We start from the raw sequence: 18879 nt of genomic DNA on the forward strand, positions 1-18879 counted from the left end.
GGGCTCTGTTGGGATCATCTGCCCAAGCTGTGACCCACTTTGGTCCCGTGTGAGGGAGGTGGAGGCAGTGGGGAAGGATGAGGTTACAGCAGCTGGAGTTTCACGCAGGCTGAGTGCAGGAGGTGTGCCCTGATGCCTTTGCTCAGCTCAGCTCAGCTTTGGGGTAACACACAGAGCGCACCCAGGGACGCCAGAAGGTCACACGTAGCCAGGCCATCCCATGGAGCTGTTTAAATCCCCACCCCCTGCAATGATAACCTGCTCTTTCAGCCCACTTAATGTTCTCTCGTGTGCTTTTCACTAGGGATTTCCATAACCCTCCGCCAAGGAGGCAGGAACAGGAAATATTGTCCTGGAATATGTTACCTGGATGGGTTCAGCACCAAAACTCCAAAGCAGCTTCCTCCTTCCTCACGGGTTTTCCCTGGTTTGGATGCCATGCACGCACCTGCAGTTCTCACCCTGTTCTTACCGTGTCACCACAGCACAGGGGCCTTTGTCCCGTCCCCAGCACGCTGGGGACACAGCAGCCACCTGCACAGCATGTCCCTCTCTCCTGGCTCCCTGCATTGCAGTGCTGAGTGCAAGGATTGCTCCACATTCCTCCTCACACAGCTGGGATCTACCTGCCTCCTCTCCCTGGCAACGGAGAGCAGGGAAATGGAGATTGGAGCAAACAGCCTGTGGTAAACAATGGGGAGTTGCTCCTGATGTGATTCTTGCTACTGGAACAAACACAGAAAACAGTTTCAGCCAGCTCCAGAGATTCTAGGCTGACTGCTGCTGGCTGCACAGGACATGGGGGAACGCAGCCCCATCTGGGAATGTGGGATGTGCTGGGTGCCTCCAGGACACTGGTTGGCTGTCAGCCCCTCAGAGTGCATGGTCAGGGCCCTCCCAGCCTCAGGCAGGCCAGAACCCCTTCCAAAACTTGGCCACTGCTCCTGGAGCCACAGCTGGAGGCTCCTGGAGCATCTGCACTGCCTGGGAGGTGATGGGACACCCTGGCACCCCCAGAGCAGTGTTCTCAGATGTTCCATTCACCCCTGACCTGGGCACCCAGACAGCCCGGCTGGAGTTTTCGTCTGAGTTACACAACCTTCCCCACCACTTCTCTTCAAAGAAAGAGAGACTTTGAGACGTCTCAATTACAAAATAACATTTAAAACTTGTCAGGGTTTATTAAGTGTCACACACGGCAATGAGTCACTGAGCACGTTGTAACCAGGAGGCTGAAACAGGCTGAGCTGTTCCCTCCCCGCTGTGCAGTGGGACACAAAACTCACAGGATGAGAGGGACATTAAACAGGATTTTTACCCAAGTGACCTGGAAATCACTTCCAAACACCCTGCATCTGTTCTGACATCAGTCCTCCACTTGCAGCTCTCCTTTCCAGTGGCAGAACTGGGATTTCCAGTCTGTGTTCTTATGTCCACAGGGACACCCCAGACTGGCTTTTCACCCCAGAGGAGGAACAGCCCGACGTGCCGTGCCAGCACGGTGCCCCCTTCCAGCACGTCACTGTCGCTCCTTGAGTGCACCAAACCCAAACAACCCCCACGAGGACACACGGGCTTTGTGGTGAGGGAGCTGAAGCTGAAAATACAGGCAGTGAGGACAAGCCCTGAGTCTTGGTTGGTGGCTGCACGTTGCAGCACATCTGGCAAGTGTTTAAAGACTGTCTGTGGCTGCAGGAGGCACCCAGAGATTGGGCTTGGTCTGGGGAATTCTGTACACAGCCCCACAGGGCTCCATCCTCAGCCCAGTCCTCTTCAACATCTTCATTAATGACGTTTGCTTCTTCAAACCTCTCTCAATTTGTCCTTTGCCAAGTTGTCTCTCAGGGCTGGGCTTCTGGGGTGGCCTTTTTGTGGGTTTGATTGTTAACTCAGGGCTTATTGCTATTTTCCATTGTCAGTAGTGCGTAGCAGAAAGAGCTGAGATTTAAAAGAACTGAAACTCTTTGGAACTTCAACAACAGGCCGTGTGTCGTGGCCGATGTGCTTTCACAATCCCTTTCTTTCCAGTTTTTCCAGTATGGCCTGAATTCTGTGGACGGACTCTTTCCTGGCCTGCCGGACACTGTCCTGGCCCCCAGTCTCGATGGAATCCAGCTCCAGCAGCAGCTTGGTCAACATCTCCTCCAGGAGCCGGTAAGATTTATCTGTCTTTTTCCCCACAAACTCATCCACCTCTTCCTCCAGCTGCTCGGCCTCGCCCATCACGTGGAGGATCCTCTGGATCTCGGGCTGGAGGGCCGCGGGGTTTGCAGGAGGCTGCTCGGCCGGTTTCCCCCCGGGCTCGCGGCTCGGGGGCCGGCGCTGGCCGAGGTCGTAGAGCTGGGGCTGGGCACTGTACTGCACCCTGTGCTGGGGCTGGGCCGGCCTGTGCTCACCCACCGGCCCCGACTGCTGCTGCTTCACCTCGGAGCAGTAGCCGTGCTGGCTCGGGCTCTGCTCGGGTCTGTCGTAGGCAGAGTCCTGCAGTCAGACAGAGAGAACACCCGTAACAGCATTTCCCTCAAACCCCGGGGGGGTTTCCATTCTCAGCCTGCACCATGTGTGGGCAGGGCTGGGGAAACTGGGCACAGGGGTCTGCACTGCTGGAGCAGAACCCCAGCAAGGGGCACACATGTGGAGGAACAGAGTGAGCCCCTGAACCCTTGTTCCCCAGGGACAGATGCTGAACAGATTTCAGCACGGGCCCGTTTGGGTAGACCAGAAGATCCTTCTCCACAGGCAGCACACTCTGGAGCTGTTCCCAAGGAACAGCAGCCCCCATCCCCCAGTCCCCCCATCAGAGCTGCTGCTCCCCAGGGATCAAACCTCTGGAGAGTCACTTGGCTCCTGATCGAACCCAGACCAAGCCGAGATGAACAGACATTTTCCTTCTGATGTTTACTTAAACCCCTCCTCAGCAGGAGATGGCTGCACCCAAAACTAGCACAGTGGAACCACCTGCAGTGGAACACCTGTCCCACAGGTCAGTCCCCTGCTCCTCCCTGGACAGTTTCTGATTTTGCTGCTCTTGGACAAGCAAGATGAGGTCTGACCCATTTCAAGACCCACCCCAGGATGTCTGGTACCTCCAGCACTTTATGGAAGCACAGCTGTGGATTTTGGTCTCCTGTCTGCAAAGGGGTCAGCTGTACCTGTGAGTCCCAGGCGGGAGGGTGGGCAGGAGCCCCGCTGTTGGTCCAGGACGGGTGTGAGTCAGGCACGAACAGGTTCCCGTGCCCCGGGGCCGCGGGCCAGCTGTAACGTGGCTGCACCCCATACACTGAGGGGGGGCCCCACGTGTCCTCCGGGGCTCTGGGCTGTGGCACAGGCCCCTGGGCCGCGACCCCTGCACTGCTGTCTCCGTACGGATACTGCGGCATCGGCATTCCTGGGGTCTGCAAGGAGAGGGGGAACAGGGGGTCACTCCTAGCACTGCTCCCCCCGCACAGCCCTGGGAGCTGAAGGGTAGAGCCAGGTGGGGGTCAGGCTCTGCTCCCAGGCAGCAAGAGACAGGACAGGAGGAAAGGGCCTCGAGCCGTTCCAGAGGTTTGGGTTGGGCATCCCCCACCACAGCCCCCCAGGAAACATCCCACAAACTGCACACACCGACCCCAGGACTGGGGGCTGTCCCTTCCTTACCTGTGGTGGGGAGTAGCCAGGCACCTGCTGCCTCCGGAGCGCGGAGCCCTCGGGGGGACACTCTGGGGACACGTAGCTCCAGGCAGGAGCGGGCGATGGAGGCCGGTACAGGCCCGTGGGCTCCGGGGGGTAGGGGGTCCGGGGGGGCCCCGAGCAGTAGAACCCCCGTGCCTGGGGCAGGCTGGGGTACTGCGGGTACGGGGGGCTGTAGGCTCCGTTGGCATAGGGAGAATCCATCGCCTGGAGAGCAGAGGAGAGGTGAGGGGACACGGACACGGGCAGAGGGGCTCCAGGAGTGGGGAGTTCCTTCAGCCCCGGGCTGATCTCACCCAGTTTTAGGTTCTCCTGGTCTAACCTGGCCGTGCCAGATCTAACACTGAGTTTAACCATGTCAGCTCAGGGACACATGTGCAGCCCCTCACAGGGAGCAGCCCCTGGAGCTTCAACCCCAGCACTGCATCACTGACCAGAGGGGGAAAACACTCCAGGAAAGTCCATTTTCCTGCTCATTCTTGCCCAGACACGATGCAAAGAGGAGCTGTAGCAGCCCCAGGCCTGAGGAGCAGGAGTGCAGCTCCCCTGGCTCGTGTGGGTCTGTGTATGGAAGGTCTGCACACCAAGGACGTGTCGGGATTTACCTGGATCCATCCCAGTAATCTTTGTGTACAGAACGTGAGCTTCCACCCAACCCCAGAGAGGACGACTAAGCCCAGGATTTCAGCAGCTCAGGGATGACTCCCTGTAGCTTTGGGCAAAGCGGTGTTTTGCCCCCGAGCTGCTTCAGGGAGCGGAGACTGCATAACCTGTGTGCCGGGATTTATGGAAGAGCCCGACCAGACCTGCACGTCCCACAGGACAAAGTCCCACAGGAGAAACCGAACCGCAGCCGTGTCTGGAGAGCTCACCCTGCTCTGGGAGGGCAAAGCCCTTCCCTTGGCACAGGATCTGCACCGTGGCCCCAGAAAAGCTCTGGCTGCCATAAACCCAATAAGGGATCCGGGAATGCCCATCCAGGGGCTCAGACCCGGGAATGCCCAGCTGTGGGATCGGGTCCGGGAGTGCCCCAGAAACCTCCCCGTGAGCCAGGTGCGCGGGCAGCGCTTCCCCGCGCCCGGGATGGGGCATCCGCGCCCCGTTCCGCGCCCGGAGGGGGAGCCCCGGGAACCCCAAACCGGCGGGGCGCAGGGGCCGGGGCTGGGGTCGGTGCCGCCGATCCCGCGGGGCTCTGCCCTGCCCTGCCCTGCCCTGCCCGCCCCAGCCCGTCCCGCCACCCCCGTTACCTGCGCGGCCTCCGGCGGGCGGGAGGACCCGGGCGGGCCCGGCGCGGCCGCGCGCCCGCGGCGCTCCATGGCGGCCGCCAATGGCCGCGCCCCGCGCGCGCCCCGCGCCCAATCGGCGCCCGCGCCCCGCCAACACCGCCCAATCGGCGCCCGCCCCGCGCGCACGCCTTAAAAGGGGCCGCTCCCCCCCGGGGGGCCCGCCCGGTTCCGGGGCGGGGGCGGCGGTACCGGCGCATGGCGGCGCTTCCGCTGCGGCGGCTCCACCATGAACTACATGCCCGGCACGGCCAGCCTGATCCAGGACATCGACAGTGAGTGCGCCCCGCGAGGTCCTGCCCCCTGCGGGCTGCCCGGGCCTCTCCCCCCGCGGGCTCCGGTCCCCCCGCGGGCTCCGGTCCCCCCGCGCTGTCTCGGGACCGGGACCGACGCCCCGCTCTCGTTTCCCCCGCAGAGAAGCACCTGGTGCTGCTGCGGGACGGGCGGACGCTCATCGGGTACCTGCGCAGCATCGACCAGTTCGGTACGGCCGGGCGGGGGGCTGCGGGCACCCCCTGGGGTCGGTCCCGGGCAGGGGGGAGGAGGAGGAGGGGGAGGAGGGACCCGCCGTGCGGTTTTAGAGTGTGTTCGTGCTGTGGGTTAAACGCCCGCCTATGTGTCCCTTGGTGCTTCTCCCAGAACTGGGAGCTTTCCCCCCGTGATCGTGTCCAGCGCTGATGCCCTGGCATCGCTTTTTGGGCAGAAATAGCCCGGGTGATGTTCGCGCTCCAGCCCATCGCTCGCTCCTTGCCAAGAACCTGCAGCACCAACAACGCCCGCCGTCTTCTCTGCTGCCGAAGGCACGAGGGTCTCAGGTGGGCTCAGCCCGGGGGTCTGAGCTCTCTCCCCGCCCTGCCCGCACGGCTGTAAGAGCTGAGCGCAGGTGCTGCCCAGGTGGAGAGAGCTGGGGACACGGTCTGTGCCTTTGGGGAGCACCCACCGAGTGGTGGGAGAGCACCATCACCGCCCTGGGGGCTCTGCCTGGGGGGACGGGACACTCGGTGCAGCTGGAAATCACAGCGAAATGCGGATGGTTTTCTGTCTCTCTCGTCGCTGCAGCAAACTTGGTGTTGCACCAGACTGTGGAGCGCATCCACGTGGGCAAGAAGTATGGGGACATCCCTCGGGGCATCTTTGTCGTGAGGGGCGAGAACGTGGTTCTGCTGGGGGAAATTGTAAGTGAACAGCTCCTGCTGCAGCCTGGGACTGAGCTGGGGGTGTTTGTGGTCTATCTGCTGAGAAATGCAGTCGCCGTCCTGCTGGGGGGCTGGAATTTAGGCCCCCTCCCAGGACCAGTTCAGGCTGAAGCATCACAGAAATGTCCCCGGGGTGCAGAGGGCAGAGGTGTCTCCATCGGGGATGACATGAAGGGTGAAGAGCAGGAGGGTGGCATTAGTGGCTGCCTCTCACCTCCCTGCTGGCTCTGCACCAGGGGACACTGCCAGGGGTGGGCTGAACAGGCCGTTTCTCCTGCAGGACCTGGAGAAGGAGAGCGACACTCCTCTGCAGCAGGTGTCCATTGAAGAGATCCTGGAGGAGCAGCGGGTGGAGCTGCAGGCCAAGCAGGAGTCGGAGAAGCTGAAGGTGCAGGCGCTGAAGGAGCGGGGCCTGTCGGTGCCGCGGGCGGACACGCTGGACGAGTACTAGAGCTGCTGCCCCTCCGGGCTCCTGATCCGCCTGGGCAGGGACAGAGCTCCTTGGGAAGGCGGGCTTTATTTTCAGATTGTATTTTCTCTACACAAATCATGCCTTTAGACTCCTTGCAGAGAAGGAGATGAGGTCTGGCAGGACGGCTGGGAGCGAGCGTTTGTGTTCGGGAGGCACATCGCTGCTCTTTGGGTTTGTTTGGTTTTTTTCCTCCTCACGTGACTCTGTGTGAGAGTTTTCCTTGAATTGTAAATAAATCCTTGATCCTGGCATCACTGGTTTTCCAGTGTTCTGGTCCTGGTGTTCCCCCCTCTCTCAGGGTGAGCACCCCTTGTGCCAACTCGTGTCCCTGCCAGGTGCTGTGCAGGGGAAGCGGGCTTGCTCCAAGGAAAAGCTGGAGGATGTAGCAAGATCCTTCCCTGTGGGATGGGGAGCGGAACCTGGGTGCACTCCCTGTACCCCAGCAAAGATTACCAGCACCCCCCAGCCAGGCTGTAGTGCTCCCCTGCAGCTGAACCCACCTACCTGCTGATGAAGAGCTGCCACACCAGGGGCACCACAGCCCCTCCTCACCTCAGGGCTCTGGTGGAGCCGCCGCCGCTGTCTCAGGTTGGAATGTCCTTTGCCCCGAGCGTGTCCCGGAGGTAGGAGAGTCCTTGGCTGTGACGTTGGGTTGGGGTTGGCTTTGGGCAGCTGCCAGGCTCCAGGAGCCTCCTGTGCGTGGGCAGGGAAGGGCAAACCTCGGCAGGGACAATCCCTGTGGAGCCTCAGACCACTTTCCTGGGCAGGGGAGAAGTTCTCTGGGGAAAAAGAGTCTGTGCTGGGGGGACAGCAGGGGTTTTGCCTTCCAAAGGGGCTGGTTTCTGTGCAAGACAAGCCCAGCTCTGCTTGCTGGGGCTGAGCAGAGCTGTCCTGGAGAGCCAACAGCCACCGTGGCCAGCACTGACCCCTCCTCACTGGCCCAGGGCCCACTCACTTTGGGGGGAAACGTGAATGCCCTGTTGGGTGGGCTCGAGTGGGTGTTGAGGGTTTGGGAGGTGGCAAAGGTGTAAACAAGGAAATGCTAAAAAATAAAAAAGCTTTAATGGAGCTGGAGGTGGCTCCTGCGACTGGAAAATCCTCAACGAGAGGGAGATGGCTTTTGGGGACATGGATAGGTGGGGAACTCCCCTCCCCAGAGCCCTGGGGTCTCGTTCCTGGAGGGTGGAAAGAAGAGGAGGAGGAGGAGGAGGAAGGCTGCTCTGGTGCCAGTAGTCTCGGGGTCAGTGTCTCCAGCCGGGGATGGAGGGTGCGAGGAGCTGGTGCGACCCCCAGGGGGGTGTCGGGGGGACCCCCGAAGCGCGGGGGTCGCTCCCGCTCTCCCTTTACATAATCCCGTGACGCCGGGGGCGGCCCGTGACGTCACGGCGGTGACGCAGCCCCGGAGGCGGCCGGTGGCGGCGGGAGGCGCCCGGACCGCGCCGGGCATGGTGTGCGGGGACCCCCGCGCCATGGAGCTGGAGAACATCGTGGCCAACACCGTCCTGCTCAAGGCACGGGAAGGTACCGGCACCTGGTCCCTGCTCCCCGCCCCGGTCCCCGTTCCCGGGCTGCACCCTGGTGCCCTCCCCGGGACCCCCTGTCAACGGGCACCCCCGGCCCCGGGCTGCACCCCTCGCGGGCACGCCGGGACCCCTCCGTCGGGACGGCGGATGCCGGGTGGGCTCGTCCCGTGTGGCATCGCCGAGCCCCGGGAGCGACCGGTTGTCCCGGAGCTGTGCCCGGTGCGCTGGGACGTGTCTGTCTGTCCGTCCCACCCGCCCGCAGCCCCGGGGACGGGAGCAGGGAGTGTTAAAAGCGATTTAGTGCCGTTCCGCCAGGGGTGCGTGTGCAGGGGTGGCGGGGGAGCCGCTCTGTCCGTGTGTCCGTGCCGGTGGGACGAGCCTGGCGCGGACGGGGCTCGCGCCAGCCAAACTTTGCCGGTACCGGGACGGTTCGGTGCAGGCCGGGGCCAAACGGGCACTGCGAGGACGAGCTCGGCCTCGCCGGGAGGTGCCGTCCCGGGGCGAGCCCCGCGGCCGCCGGGGCGAGGGGCTGCGGGCGTCGCGCCCCTCCGGAGCGGGACTTGGCACGGGCTCCCAGGGAGCCTTTTGTTTGCTTTTGGTTTCCTTTGGGAAGCCGGCGCCCTCGTCACTGAACCTTCCTGACCGAAAAGCGAACGGCCCTGGAGCCGCCGGCGCAGCCCTGCGGGAGAGGTGGGGACCAGGCGTTATCCGGGTTTGGTCCTGTACATCCCTGTGTCCCCAAGGTCTCCTTACCCCCGGGTGTCGCTCCCGGCAGTGCTGGGGGTGCCACGGGGTCGACCCACGTGCCGGGCCAGAGCGGGGCTGCTGCTCTCGCCAGGGAGGGAGAGGTTTGGCGTCGGCAGCTTGAGGCAGCGATGCTCCTGTTCGGGGCTGCTCCTGTCCCAGGGGATGTGTGATGGCTCCTGCATGAGCCAGAGCCTCGTCCAAGCTGGTGCTGGAGACGGGGAATTTGGAGCGAGGGTGGCTCTGCCGGTGTGGGCACCAAACGGGTTAATGTCGGTGTGTGACGGTGTGAGAGGTGACGGAAGCAGGGAAGTGGAGCGGGACGAGGGCTGGGACAAGGGCTGGGTCCCAGCTGGGTGGGGATTGGAGCAGTGGGGAGGATTGGAGCCACCTCAGCAGAAAGCTGAGACCCCACAGCCGTGGCTGGGGATCCCCATGCTCAGGGTCACAGGCTGTCATGGAAGGTGCTGGAAAGCACAGGGGGCCCAGTGAGGTCCATCCCAGGAGCATCCTGCTGAGCATCCCTGCGAGGTCAGTGCGGCCTGGCCCACCGTACCGCTCCTGGGGCGGGTGGCAGGTCCTTGCCTGGGCATCACCCCTTTGCCAGGCACCCAGGGGGCTCCAGCCTGGGCACCGCAGGCCGAGGGGAGCGGCTGCTCCTCTTCCTCAGGACCCTGTGCCCTGGTGTCGGGGTGAGCAGGGGGCCCAGGGCCCTCTCGCCCCCGAGGCTGCTCCGCTGGTTGGCGTGGGGCGATTCCTGCCGGAGGAAGCCGGCGATGACGGCAGGAAGCTCTGCCCGGCCGGAGCGCCAGCCCTGCCGGAGCCCAGCACCGCGGGCTCGCCTCGGCGTCACCGGGGCCGGCGGCCGGCGGTGCTGGCTGGGCACCAGCTCGGGGACGTGCTGATGTCAGGTCCCTGCAGGGATGACTTCACGCACCAAGCATCCACCCAGGAGGGAGCGGTGCTGGTGGGGGGCCACCCCTCTGCCCCCTCTGTGTCCCTGCAGAGTTCCCATCGCCGAGGATGGGGGAATAAGGAAGCCAGATGTTTACAGGAGGGAGCGACACCGTGCAGGAGGAATCCTGCACACGCCAGGCTCAGCTTCCCCTGGTGCCAGAGGATGCCGAGGGGGATCCCCTCCCTGCCCTAGGAGTCAGGACCGGGTGGGGATCCCCTTGGCTCTTCAGAATCAGGGTCCCTGAAGGGTCAGAGCCCTCCCTGGGGCTGGGGGTCTGTTTTCCCACCTGGATTTAGCAGTGCCCAGAGCCCAGAGCAGTGCTGGCTGCGTGTGGTGCGTGAGCGATGGGTTTTGGGGGCCAGGAGCGGTGGGATGAGGGAACCCCCAAACCAGGTGACCCTGCAGGACTGGGCAGGGGCTCTGCAGCCCCATTTCCCTCATCACCGGAGGGCAGCGACGCCCATCCCGCCAGCGTGACCTCGGCCCCTCATTCCCGGCTGCAGGAGGAGGCGGCAAGAGGAAAGGCCGGAGCAAGAAGTGGAGGGAGATCCTGCGGTTCCCGCACATCAGCCAGTGCGACGAGCTGCGCGAGGGCCTGGGTGAGCCGGGAGGGCGCCTGGCACAACCAGCCGGGGCTGCGGCGCGTGCCGGGCACCTCCCGTGGCAGCTCCCGCCTCCCCTTGCAGAGCAGGACTACGGCAGCCTGTGCCAGCGGCAGCCCATCGGCCGGCTGCTCTTCCGGCAGTTCTGCGAGACGCGGCCGGAGCTCCTGCGCTGCATCCGCTTCCTGGACGCCGTGGTGAGGGACCCTCGGGATGCTCGGGGTGCAGGGAGGTGTTTTCCCGGGGCTGTTGGGGTTGGGCTGAGCCCTGTGTGACCCACTGTGGGTTCGGTGTGACCCCATGACTGTGGCTGTGGAGGGGTCCCAGGTGTGCCTGCTGTGGGTGGTGCCCGTAGGGCAAGAGCAGGAGGATCCCTTGCCCTGTAGCTGGGGCAGACCTGCCTCATTCTGGGAGGTGGGGAGGCTCGGTGGGGTCACAGGGCAGAGCCGTGCCTGGTGCCCTGTCTGCAGCACCCTCTTCTCCTTGGGCGTCCCAGGAGGAGTACGAACTCTCCCCAGATGAGAAGCGGAAGGAGATGGGGGAAGAGATCATCCAGCGGTTCCTCCGGCAGGAGGTGAGCCCTGGGGGGCTTTTCCCCCACCAGGGAGTGACCAGAATGAGATGGGATCGGGGTGGGGTGCAGGAGCGATGTCCCCAGGGCGTGGGTGTGATCCCTCTGCTCCTCTTGTCAGTCCCCAGATTCCCTGCCCGAGGTGGGCCACCCCCACGCCAATCAGTACCTGCAGGACCTGCAGAAGAGCCCCTGCAAGGACCTGTTCAGCAGCTGCCTGCGGTGAGCACCTGACCCAGGGCTGGGGGACCAGGGGGGGCTGTGGTGGCATCAACAGCCCCCTCTCCCCACAGCCCCCTGCACCAGTTCCTGAGCGGGGACCCCTTCGCTGACTACCGGGCCAGCATGTACTTCGACCGGTTCCTGCAGTGGAAGTACCTGGAGAGGTGAGGGCTCTGAGGGGTGTTGGGGGCCCTGCAGGGCGCGGGGCTGACGTGTCCGGCTGGGGCTGTGCGTTCCAGGCAGGCCGTCACCAAGGACACCTTCCGGCAGTACCGGATCCTGGGCAAGGGCGGATTCGGAGAGGTACGGCCCGGGAGGAGGGAGGGCTGGAGGGTGGGTGGGCAGAGGGGACTCACCCCGGCCCCGGCCCCCCAGGTGTGTGCCTGCCAGGTGCGGGCCACGGGCAAGATGTACGCCTGCAAGAAACTGGAGAAGAAGCGGATCAAGAAGCGGAAAGGGGAGGCGATGGCCCTGAACGAGAAGCAGATCCTGGAGAAGGTCAACAGCCGGTTCGTGGTGCGTGTGGGACCCTCCTGGGGGGCCGGGGGGGGCCGAGGCCGGCGCTGACAGCCAGGTGGGCACACAGGTGAGCCTGGCCTATGCCTACGAGACGAAGGACGCGCTGTGCCTGGTGCTGACCATCATGAACGGGGGAGACCTCAAGTTCCACATCTACAACATGGGCAACCCCGGCTTCGAGGACAAGCGCGTGGCCTTCTACGCGGCAGAGATCTGCTGTGGGCTCCAGCACCTCCACCAGGAGGGCATCGTCTACAGGTGAGCTGAGAACGGGGCAGCAGGTGCTGGGCCACCCCTCTGCATGGTGCTGAGCCCCCCCTCTGTCCCCACAGGGACCTGAAACCGGAGAATATCCTGCTGGATGATGATGGTGAGGATGCAGCTGCTGGGTCTGGCTCTGCCCGTGCTCGTGGGATGGGGATGGGTCTCTGTGTGATCCAGGAGGTGCCTGGCTGTGCTCTGGGGGGATGTACAGGGATGTGAAGTGACCCTTCCCTGGGACAATGCCCTCAGCCCCCTGCCTGCCCCAGGCCACATCAGGATCTCTGACCTGGGACTGGCTGTCAAGATCCCCGAGGGTGAGACCATCCGTGGCCGCGTGGGCACCGTCGGCTACATGGGTGAGCGTGAGGGTTGCGCTGGTGGGGTTGGACCAGGGCTCCTTGTGCCGCTCTGTGCCCGGTGCTGACAGCTGGGGGCCACGCTCCACAGCCCCAGAGGTGATCAGCAACGAGCGCTACACCTTCAGCCCCGACTGGTGGGGCCTGGGCTGCCTGGTGTACGAGATGATCGAGGGGCAGTCGCCCTTCCGCACCCGCAAGGAGCGGGTGAAGCGGGAGGAGGTGGAGAAGCGGGTGCAGGAGGAGCAGGAGCTCTACTCGGACAAGTTCAGCGAGGATGCTCAGGCCATCTGCAAGTTGGTGAGCTGGGGGCCCAGGATCCCCGTGGGGGCCGGGCCGGGTCCATCCCTGCTGTGACAGCTCCGTTTTTCCCCCCCAGCTCCTGGCCAAGGACCCCGGGGTGCGGCTGGGCTGCGGGGCCGACGGGGCGGCCGAGGTGAAGCGCCATCCCTTCTTCAGGACCATCAACTTCAAGCGGCTGGAGGCCGGACTCATGATCCCCCCCTTCGTGCCGGACGTAAGGGCCGGGCAGGGGTGGGCACCCATGGTTGGGGGACAGCCCCGCTCCCCCCGCTGCCACCCTGACACCCCCTCGGGTCCTGCAGCCACGGGCAGTTTATTGCAAGGACGTGCTGGACATCGAGCAGTTCTCGACGGTGAAGGGCGTCAACCTGGACCAAACCGACAGCGATTTCTACGCCAAATTCGCCACGGGCAGCGTCTCCATTCCCTGGCAGAACGAGGTACCGGGGGCGTGGTGTGCCAGAGGGTCCCCCCCATGCTGTGGTGCTGTCAGTGCCCAACCCTGCGGTGACCTGACCCCCCCAGATGATCGAGACCGAGTGTTTCAAGGACCTCAACGTGTTTGGCCCCAGCGGGACCCGCTCCCCCGACCTGGACTGGCAGTGGCTGCCCGAGCCCCCCAAGCGCAGCCTTTTGCAACGGCTCTTCCGGCGACACGTAAGGGACAGGGGGGTGTTCTGGGGAGTTGGGGTGCCCTGGGGTGTCCCTGAGACCACCCTGGCTCACTGCCCACCGTCCATCTGTCTGCTCCTTGCAGCCAGCTGACTGCACCGTCCGCCCCCCCAGCCCGGCCGCCGTGAACTCGCACCCTCCCACGGCCAAATCCTCCTGCCAAACCCCGGCACCGGCACCGTCTTGACCCCTCGGGGAGCCCCCAGCCCCCCTGTGCCCTCTCAGGGTTGTCCTGAGCAGCGCTGGGGCCGGGGGCTCCGGGGATGCTCACGGAGGGGAGGGGGACACTGGTGATGGGGGCAGAGGGGTGGAGGTTGCCTTGACCCCAACCCTGCCACCTCCCCACCCCTCCAGCCTGTTCCTGGGGGCTTCCACTGCAGGACCACCTTCCCCCCAGCTCCCCTCCCCGCTGCCAAGGGAAGGGACCAGGGCACAGACCTATTTTTGCTGCTTTTGAGCCCATTATCTTATCGCCGGGTCAGAGCGTGATCTCTGCGGGCATCGGGGCGGGGGGGGCTGCGGTTTATCTGTGCTCTCCAAATAGCAACACGGGCAGCCTTGGAGTGGGGGGACACTCCAGCCCCCCCAGCTGCAGCAGAAGGGACGGGGTCACCCCGACAGAGCCTCCCTCCCCCCCCAGGGAAGCACGGCCTCCCCTGCTCCGGCCGCTGCGATGGGAAGCGGGCTGGGAGAGGGGAACGTTCTCGAAGGGCAGTGTGGGGAGGCCTCCCCCCATCCTCACGAGGCAGCTCTGGGCAGCCTCGGGGTTCCTGGGCCCCCCCATCCCTTCAGGCCCTGGTGAATCTGCAGCGCCTTTGGCCGTCGTCGAGCCGGTTTTGTGCATTTTGTACATTTGTGAATATTTGTACCTGTTGTACATTTTTAAGCGAAAAGCTGCAAACGGAGCTGCGTGGTGGCTTTGTGGGGGGACTTGGGGGGTGTTTCGGGGGGGGGTATGGGGGCTTTCTCGGGTGTTTTACCTCCCCCAGCATGTTCTCCCCACTGCCTGCCTGGCAGGATGTGGCTGGGGGATCCTGGGTGCCCGTCCCGGGGCGGGGCTGTGCTGGAGCTCGGTGGGCTCAGCCAGCCAGGCCATCTGTGTTCTGATGGAGAAGCATCTTCCTGGTGCCTGAGGTAGGTGCTGGCACCCCAGTCCCGCCCCTGGTGCCTTTGGCACTGCTGCTGCTCCTGGCCACCCCTGGTGCCACCCCTGGTGCTGTGGGACCACTGCTGTCCCTTCCCCTCGCAGGCTCAGTGGATGCAGGAGCTTGAGGACAGCGAGGGGACCTCAAGGGACATCCAGAGGGGATGCTGAGGCCACATCAGGAGCTGGTGAGGGTCCTGGGTGTGTCCCAGATCACCAGCACCCCCCTCTGAGGGTTCTGGAATCCTTTTTGGAGTCCCTGTGTGGCACCCTGGGGATGGGTCACCTGGGGCATTTCCCTCGTGTGCTGTGGCACAGTGTGACTGTCCTCATGTCCCCTCCCAAGGGGCACAGCGGGGCTCGTGGCCCTCCAGCCCACCCAGCCCAGAACCAGAGCTCTGCCTGGGCTGTTTTGGTTCTTCTCACAAACAACTGTGTGTCCTTGTGCCAAGGCCTTGTGCTGGGAGCCTCTGCTCCGTCTGGGATAACAACAGTCCTGGATGGTTCGCAGCTGGGGGATCTCTGGTCCCTGCTGTGCCCCCCTCACTGTCAGGGCAAGGGGGCTGTGGGTAAATGCACAATATCAGGAGGTCTTTGGTCTCTCTGGACACCTGGACCTGTGGGTGCTCTGTGTGCATTTGACTGGAGCTCTGGGCTGGGAGCTCCCAGGGGCAGCTCAGGGATTTCAAACCCTCCGGAATTTCCCTCACTCCACGTGCAGGCAGGAGGGAGCAGGTGGGGGAAGCCCAGAGCGGGGAGAGCATTGGCACAACCTGGGAGTCACAGACCGTGGCTGCAGCGAGGATTTCCCAGCAAACATTTGGTTAGGGGATTGTGCAACCTCTGAGTTCCTCCCGGTCCCTCTAACACCTTCATCTGGTCTCGCATCGCTGATGTGAACGTGAGGTGTTTTCTGCACACGACGGAGGACAGCAGCCCTGGCGTTGGAGAGGAGCACCCTGAGGAGCAGCAGGACCCTTCTGGATGGCAGGTAGGACCCAAATCATCTCGGGGGCTCTGGGGACAAGTGGGGGAGGCAAGGGGCTCCCCAGGGCTGGTGCAGCAGTGGGGTGACCTCCCCCTGGGCCAAATTGTTGCAACAGCGGGGAGGAAGGTCAGGCTCCCCGCAGGAGGGTGCAGGGGTTGACGTCAAAGGAAGCAGCTGTGATTCACGGGTTCCTGGGAGCGCTGGTCTCGGGGCCGTAACTCATCCCAGAAATGTCATTTTAGCCTTGAGCGTTATCTCTGCTCTGCTGCTGCCCACCACTCCCAGCCCTGGGACAGATAGCCAGGCTTGGGGGTAGGGGGGCTGCAGGGGGCTGCCCCTTGCTCCCAGCCCAGGCTCAGCGGCTCAACATGTTTGATATTCAGCTCTCTGTGGGCTGTCCTGGTCCTTGTGTGCAGCGTTTGCTGAGCTTGGGCTGAGCCTGGCTTGGTTATTCCAGGATGGCTGAGTCGTGAGATGGTGTTGTCCATTGCTGCCTGCTGTCACCTGTTATCATCCATTGCTGTCCATCCACGATAATCATCCTCGATGACCCGGTAGGTCTTTCCCAGCCTTGCTGGTTCTGTAGCTCCGTGTTTGCCGCAGGGTCTGTCCCTGGCACCGCAGGAGCCGGGCAGGGGAGCTCTGCCTCCCCTCCGAGCTGCTGTGCCCCCCTGGCTGTGCCACGGACGGGGCTGGCCGTGCCCCCCTGTGCCGGCTCCACGGCCCCTCAGCTGCGTGAGGAGCCGGCTCTGGCCTTGGCCCTGCCGTGAGTGACGGCTCTTATCTGGCGGCTGATGGGGCAGAATCCTTCAGCCCCGCGTACTTAAGGCCGCGGCGGCGGCGGGGCCGGGGCAGAGCCGCGCTCGCCGCAGAACCCACCGCAGAACCGAACCCCGCCGCGCACCGAGATGCTCCCGGCCACGTCCAAGCTCTGCGCCGCCATCTCCTACCGCCACCTGCGCAACATGACCGGTGAGGGGCCGCGGGGCTCTGTCCCCACCGTCACGGGCACAGCACTTCGCGCTGAAGTTCGTTGGAGAAGCTCCCGCTGAGTCGGGGGGGTAGAAAGGACCCCCCCCCTCCTCCCCTTTGCTTTCTAAACTCCTTCTCGGACAGGAGGACAAGCTCAGGGGTGCTCTGCTCACCCCACCCTATGCTGTGCTGCTTTCTGGGTTTTGTGATTTACTGTCCCTGCTGCCCTTCTTGCTGTCAGACCTGTCTCTGGGGTCCGAGGGGACAGCCCGTGCCCCTGTGGCCAGCTCCGGGTCACACTCCTGCTTGTGGTGAGGATTTTCCATCTTCGTGCTCCATTTTTCTGCTCCTTCATGAGCCACCTGATATTCCTCAGTATTTTTACTGCTGCATGGCTTGGACCTGGAGCCAAACCCGGGATTGCTTAGGATGGGTAGTGCAGTGGCTGCTCCCTGTGCCTGTAGGGACTCAGTGAAGGTGACAAACAGAGGCTTCTCCATGTTATGTGTTTAAACTGGGGGAAAAAGCCCCTGAAAGGGCCCCTGACGCGCTCTCTCCCTCAGGTCTGAGGAGACAAGCCGCCGTGGCCATCAGCCAGGAGCTGAGCAGACTTGCCTGCCGCAGCCCGGGGCCCAGCTCCTGGATCCACCAGGTGCGCAGGAGGAGCTCCCTGCTCAGTAAGTGACCACCTGAGGGGGGTCTGTCCCTTCCTGCCACGGGGAGACTGTCAGGGGCTGGGGATCCAGGGAGTGGTTGGGGGAAAACCTGCTTGTGGGTGGGCTGTGCTTCTGCTGAACCAGCAGCAGAGTGGGAATTGGGTTTAATTGGTCCCAGGGCATGGAAAGAGTATTTGGTGTAGATAAAGCTTATCTGGCACGTTATGCTGTTCTTGCACTCACTCCTGCCTTTGTCTGGTCCTGGCAGGCTCGAGGCTGGAGGAGAAGCCCTTCAGCGAGATGGAAATGTCCTACATCAAGCAAGGAGAGGAAGCCCTGCAGAAATCCCTCAGAATCCTGGAGGACCAGGACGGCTGGAAGACAGAGACGGTGGCGGTGGGTGCTCTGCCGTGTGGCACTGACGCTCCTCCTGCGAACAGCTGTGGTGTTAACGCTGCTGTGCCCCCTCCAGGGAAACGGAGACAAAGTGCTGAGCAAGGTGCTGCCGGACGTGGGGAAGGTGTTCCGGCTGGAGGTGGTGGTGGACCAGCCCCTGGACTCCGTGTACGGAGAGCTGGTGGACAACATGGAGCAGATGGGAGACTGGAACCCCAATGTCAAAGAAGTCAAGGTAGGGAATGTGTGTGTCGCAGTCGGGGTTCACAGGGGTCCTGCTCCCTGTGGCACTGCAAGGGCCCGTCACAGCAGGCACCGAACACTTCAGACTGAGGGTTTTAATTCCAAACGGCAGATTCTGGAGAAGATTGGGAAGGACACGGTGATCACCCACGAGAAGGCAGCAGCCACCCCCGGGAACATTGTTGGGCCCCGGGACTTCGTGAGCGTGCGGTGCTCCAAGAGACGCGGCTCCACCTGCGTCCTGGCCGGCATGTCCACCACCTACGGGGCGATGCCGGAGCAGGAGGGGTTCATCAGGTAACCCCCTGTTCAGTCCACTTGTGGGTGTGCCAGGAGGGAGATTCCCACAGGGGAGCAGGGATATAGCAGGGGCTCAGTCGCTGGGTTTATCTGGGCAGCAGGAGCTGCTGAGGAAACCCCCAACCATGAAGTGTGTTTTTGAGGCTCAGAGTCTGAATTTTGGGTCTGATGTGGTCCCTCCCTCCCTGGCAGGGCTGAGAACGGTCCCACCTGCATGGTCCTGCGCCCGCTGCCCGGCAGCCCCTCCCGGACCAGGCTGACCTGGCTGCTCAGCATCGACCTCAAGGTAGGGGGAACAGTGCAGGGTGGGGAACAGGGGCTGTGGGGGAGGCAGGTCCCGCTCACGGGCTGTGTCTGCTCCTCTCCAGGGCTGGCTGCCCAAGACCATCATCAACCAGGTCCTGTCCCAGACACAGGTGGACTTCGCCAAACACCTCCGGCAGCGCCTGGCCCGGCCCGTGCCCGTGACCTGCTGACCACGACCTGCCCACCACCCGGGGCAGGGCTTTCTTCAGGGGGCAAAGGGGGAGTCACTTTGATCAGCCAAGGCCTTTAGCAGCAGACACTGCTAATTAATACACGGTTTTGATCAATAAATATAAAGGTTTATTTATTGGAACTCGTGGAAGCGCAGGACCAAAAACTGAAGAAGTCCCACATTTGCTTCACTGAGCACGTGCTGGCCCAGTCAGGCACCTCTACCCTCCCTAATTACTGTCACTGAATAAATAAAGCTTTAATTAGTGGTGTCTACAATTAAAGGCCTGGGATAATTAGTTATGTCCCAAACATCTGGCTGGGAAGATACATCCTCAGTGAGGGA

General features: G+C 63.4%; 4 protein-coding genes across 8 annotated transcripts; 3 read left to right on the forward strand and 1 right to left on the reverse strand.

Moving 5' to 3' along the window:
* Positions 1 to 1156: 1156 nt before the first annotated feature.
* BAG4 (BCL2 associated athanogene 4) lies at positions 1157 to 7378 on the reverse strand. Of its 4 annotated transcripts, none has more exons than XM_027901227.1 (4): positions 7176 to 7378; positions 3640 to 3879; positions 3153 to 3395; positions 1157 to 2481 (listed from the first exon to the last, which is right to left on the reverse strand). In XM_027901227.1, the coding sequence occupies exons 2-4, from the start codon at positions 3874 to 3876 to the stop codon at positions 2008 to 2010; spliced, it is 954 nt and encodes a 317-aa protein (XP_027757028.1). In that variant the 5' UTR covers positions 3877 to 3879; positions 7176 to 7378; the 3' UTR covers positions 1157 to 2007. The 4 variants fall into 4 exon arrangements, with proteins under 4 accessions (XP_027757028.1, XP_027757026.1, XP_027757029.1 ...); XM_027901225.1 differs by having other exon boundaries at positions 7128 to 7378; XM_027901228.1 differs by lacking the exon at positions 7176 to 7378 and adding an exon at positions 4920 to 4971.
* On the forward strand, positions 5129 to 6874 carry LSM1 (LSM1 homolog, mRNA degradation associated). The gene is made up of 4 exons (XM_027901230.1): positions 5129 to 5230; positions 5371 to 5439; positions 6015 to 6130; positions 6432 to 6874. Exons 1-4 carry the CDS (start codon positions 5185 to 5187, stop codon positions 6600 to 6602), a joined length of 402 nt encoding a protein of 133 aa, XP_027757031.1. The 5' UTR covers positions 5129 to 5184; the 3' UTR covers positions 6603 to 6874.
* Positions 7379 to 8029: 651 nt separating the features above from the next.
* Positions 8030 to 13652, forward strand: LOC114066479 (G protein-coupled receptor kinase 5-like). 2 transcript variants are annotated; one of them, XM_027901199.1, is made up of 16 exons: positions 8030 to 8144; positions 10352 to 10447; positions 10535 to 10647; positions 10947 to 11024; positions 11143 to 11243; positions 11315 to 11407; positions 11483 to 11546; positions 11619 to 11759; positions 11830 to 12020; positions 12095 to 12132; positions 12293 to 12382; positions 12474 to 12682; positions 12762 to 12899; positions 12988 to 13125; positions 13211 to 13342; positions 13443 to 13652. In XM_027901199.1, the coding sequence occupies exons 1-16, from the start codon at positions 8069 to 8071 to the stop codon at positions 13542 to 13544; spliced, it is 1800 nt and encodes a 599-aa protein (XP_027757000.1). In that variant the 5' UTR covers positions 8030 to 8068; the 3' UTR covers positions 13545 to 13652. The 2 variants fall into 2 exon arrangements, with proteins under 2 accessions (XP_027757000.1, XP_027757001.1); XM_027901200.1 differs by lacking the exon at positions 8030 to 8144 and having other exon boundaries at positions 10397 to 10447; positions 10540 to 10647.
* Positions 13653 to 16397: 2745 nt separating this feature from the next.
* Positions 16398 to 18675, forward strand: STAR (steroidogenic acute regulatory protein). Its single transcript, XM_027901201.1, has 7 exons — positions 16398 to 16461; positions 17025 to 17138; positions 17386 to 17513; positions 17590 to 17748; positions 17869 to 18053; positions 18249 to 18342; positions 18425 to 18675. The coding sequence occupies exons 1-7, from the start codon at positions 16398 to 16400 to the stop codon at positions 18530 to 18532; spliced, it is 852 nt and encodes a 283-aa protein (XP_027757002.1). The 3' UTR covers positions 18533 to 18675.
* The last annotated feature ends 204 nt before the right edge of the window (positions 18676 to 18879 follow it).

The sequence above is a fragment of the Empidonax traillii genome, unplaced genomic scaffold (assembly GCF_003031625.1).
Source record: "Empidonax traillii isolate 1590-97213 ecotype Southwest subspecies unplaced genomic scaffold, ASM303162v1 scaffold766:size301553, whole genome shotgun sequence".
Lineage (NCBI taxonomy): Eukaryota > Metazoa > Chordata > Aves > Passeriformes > Tyrannidae > Empidonax > Empidonax traillii.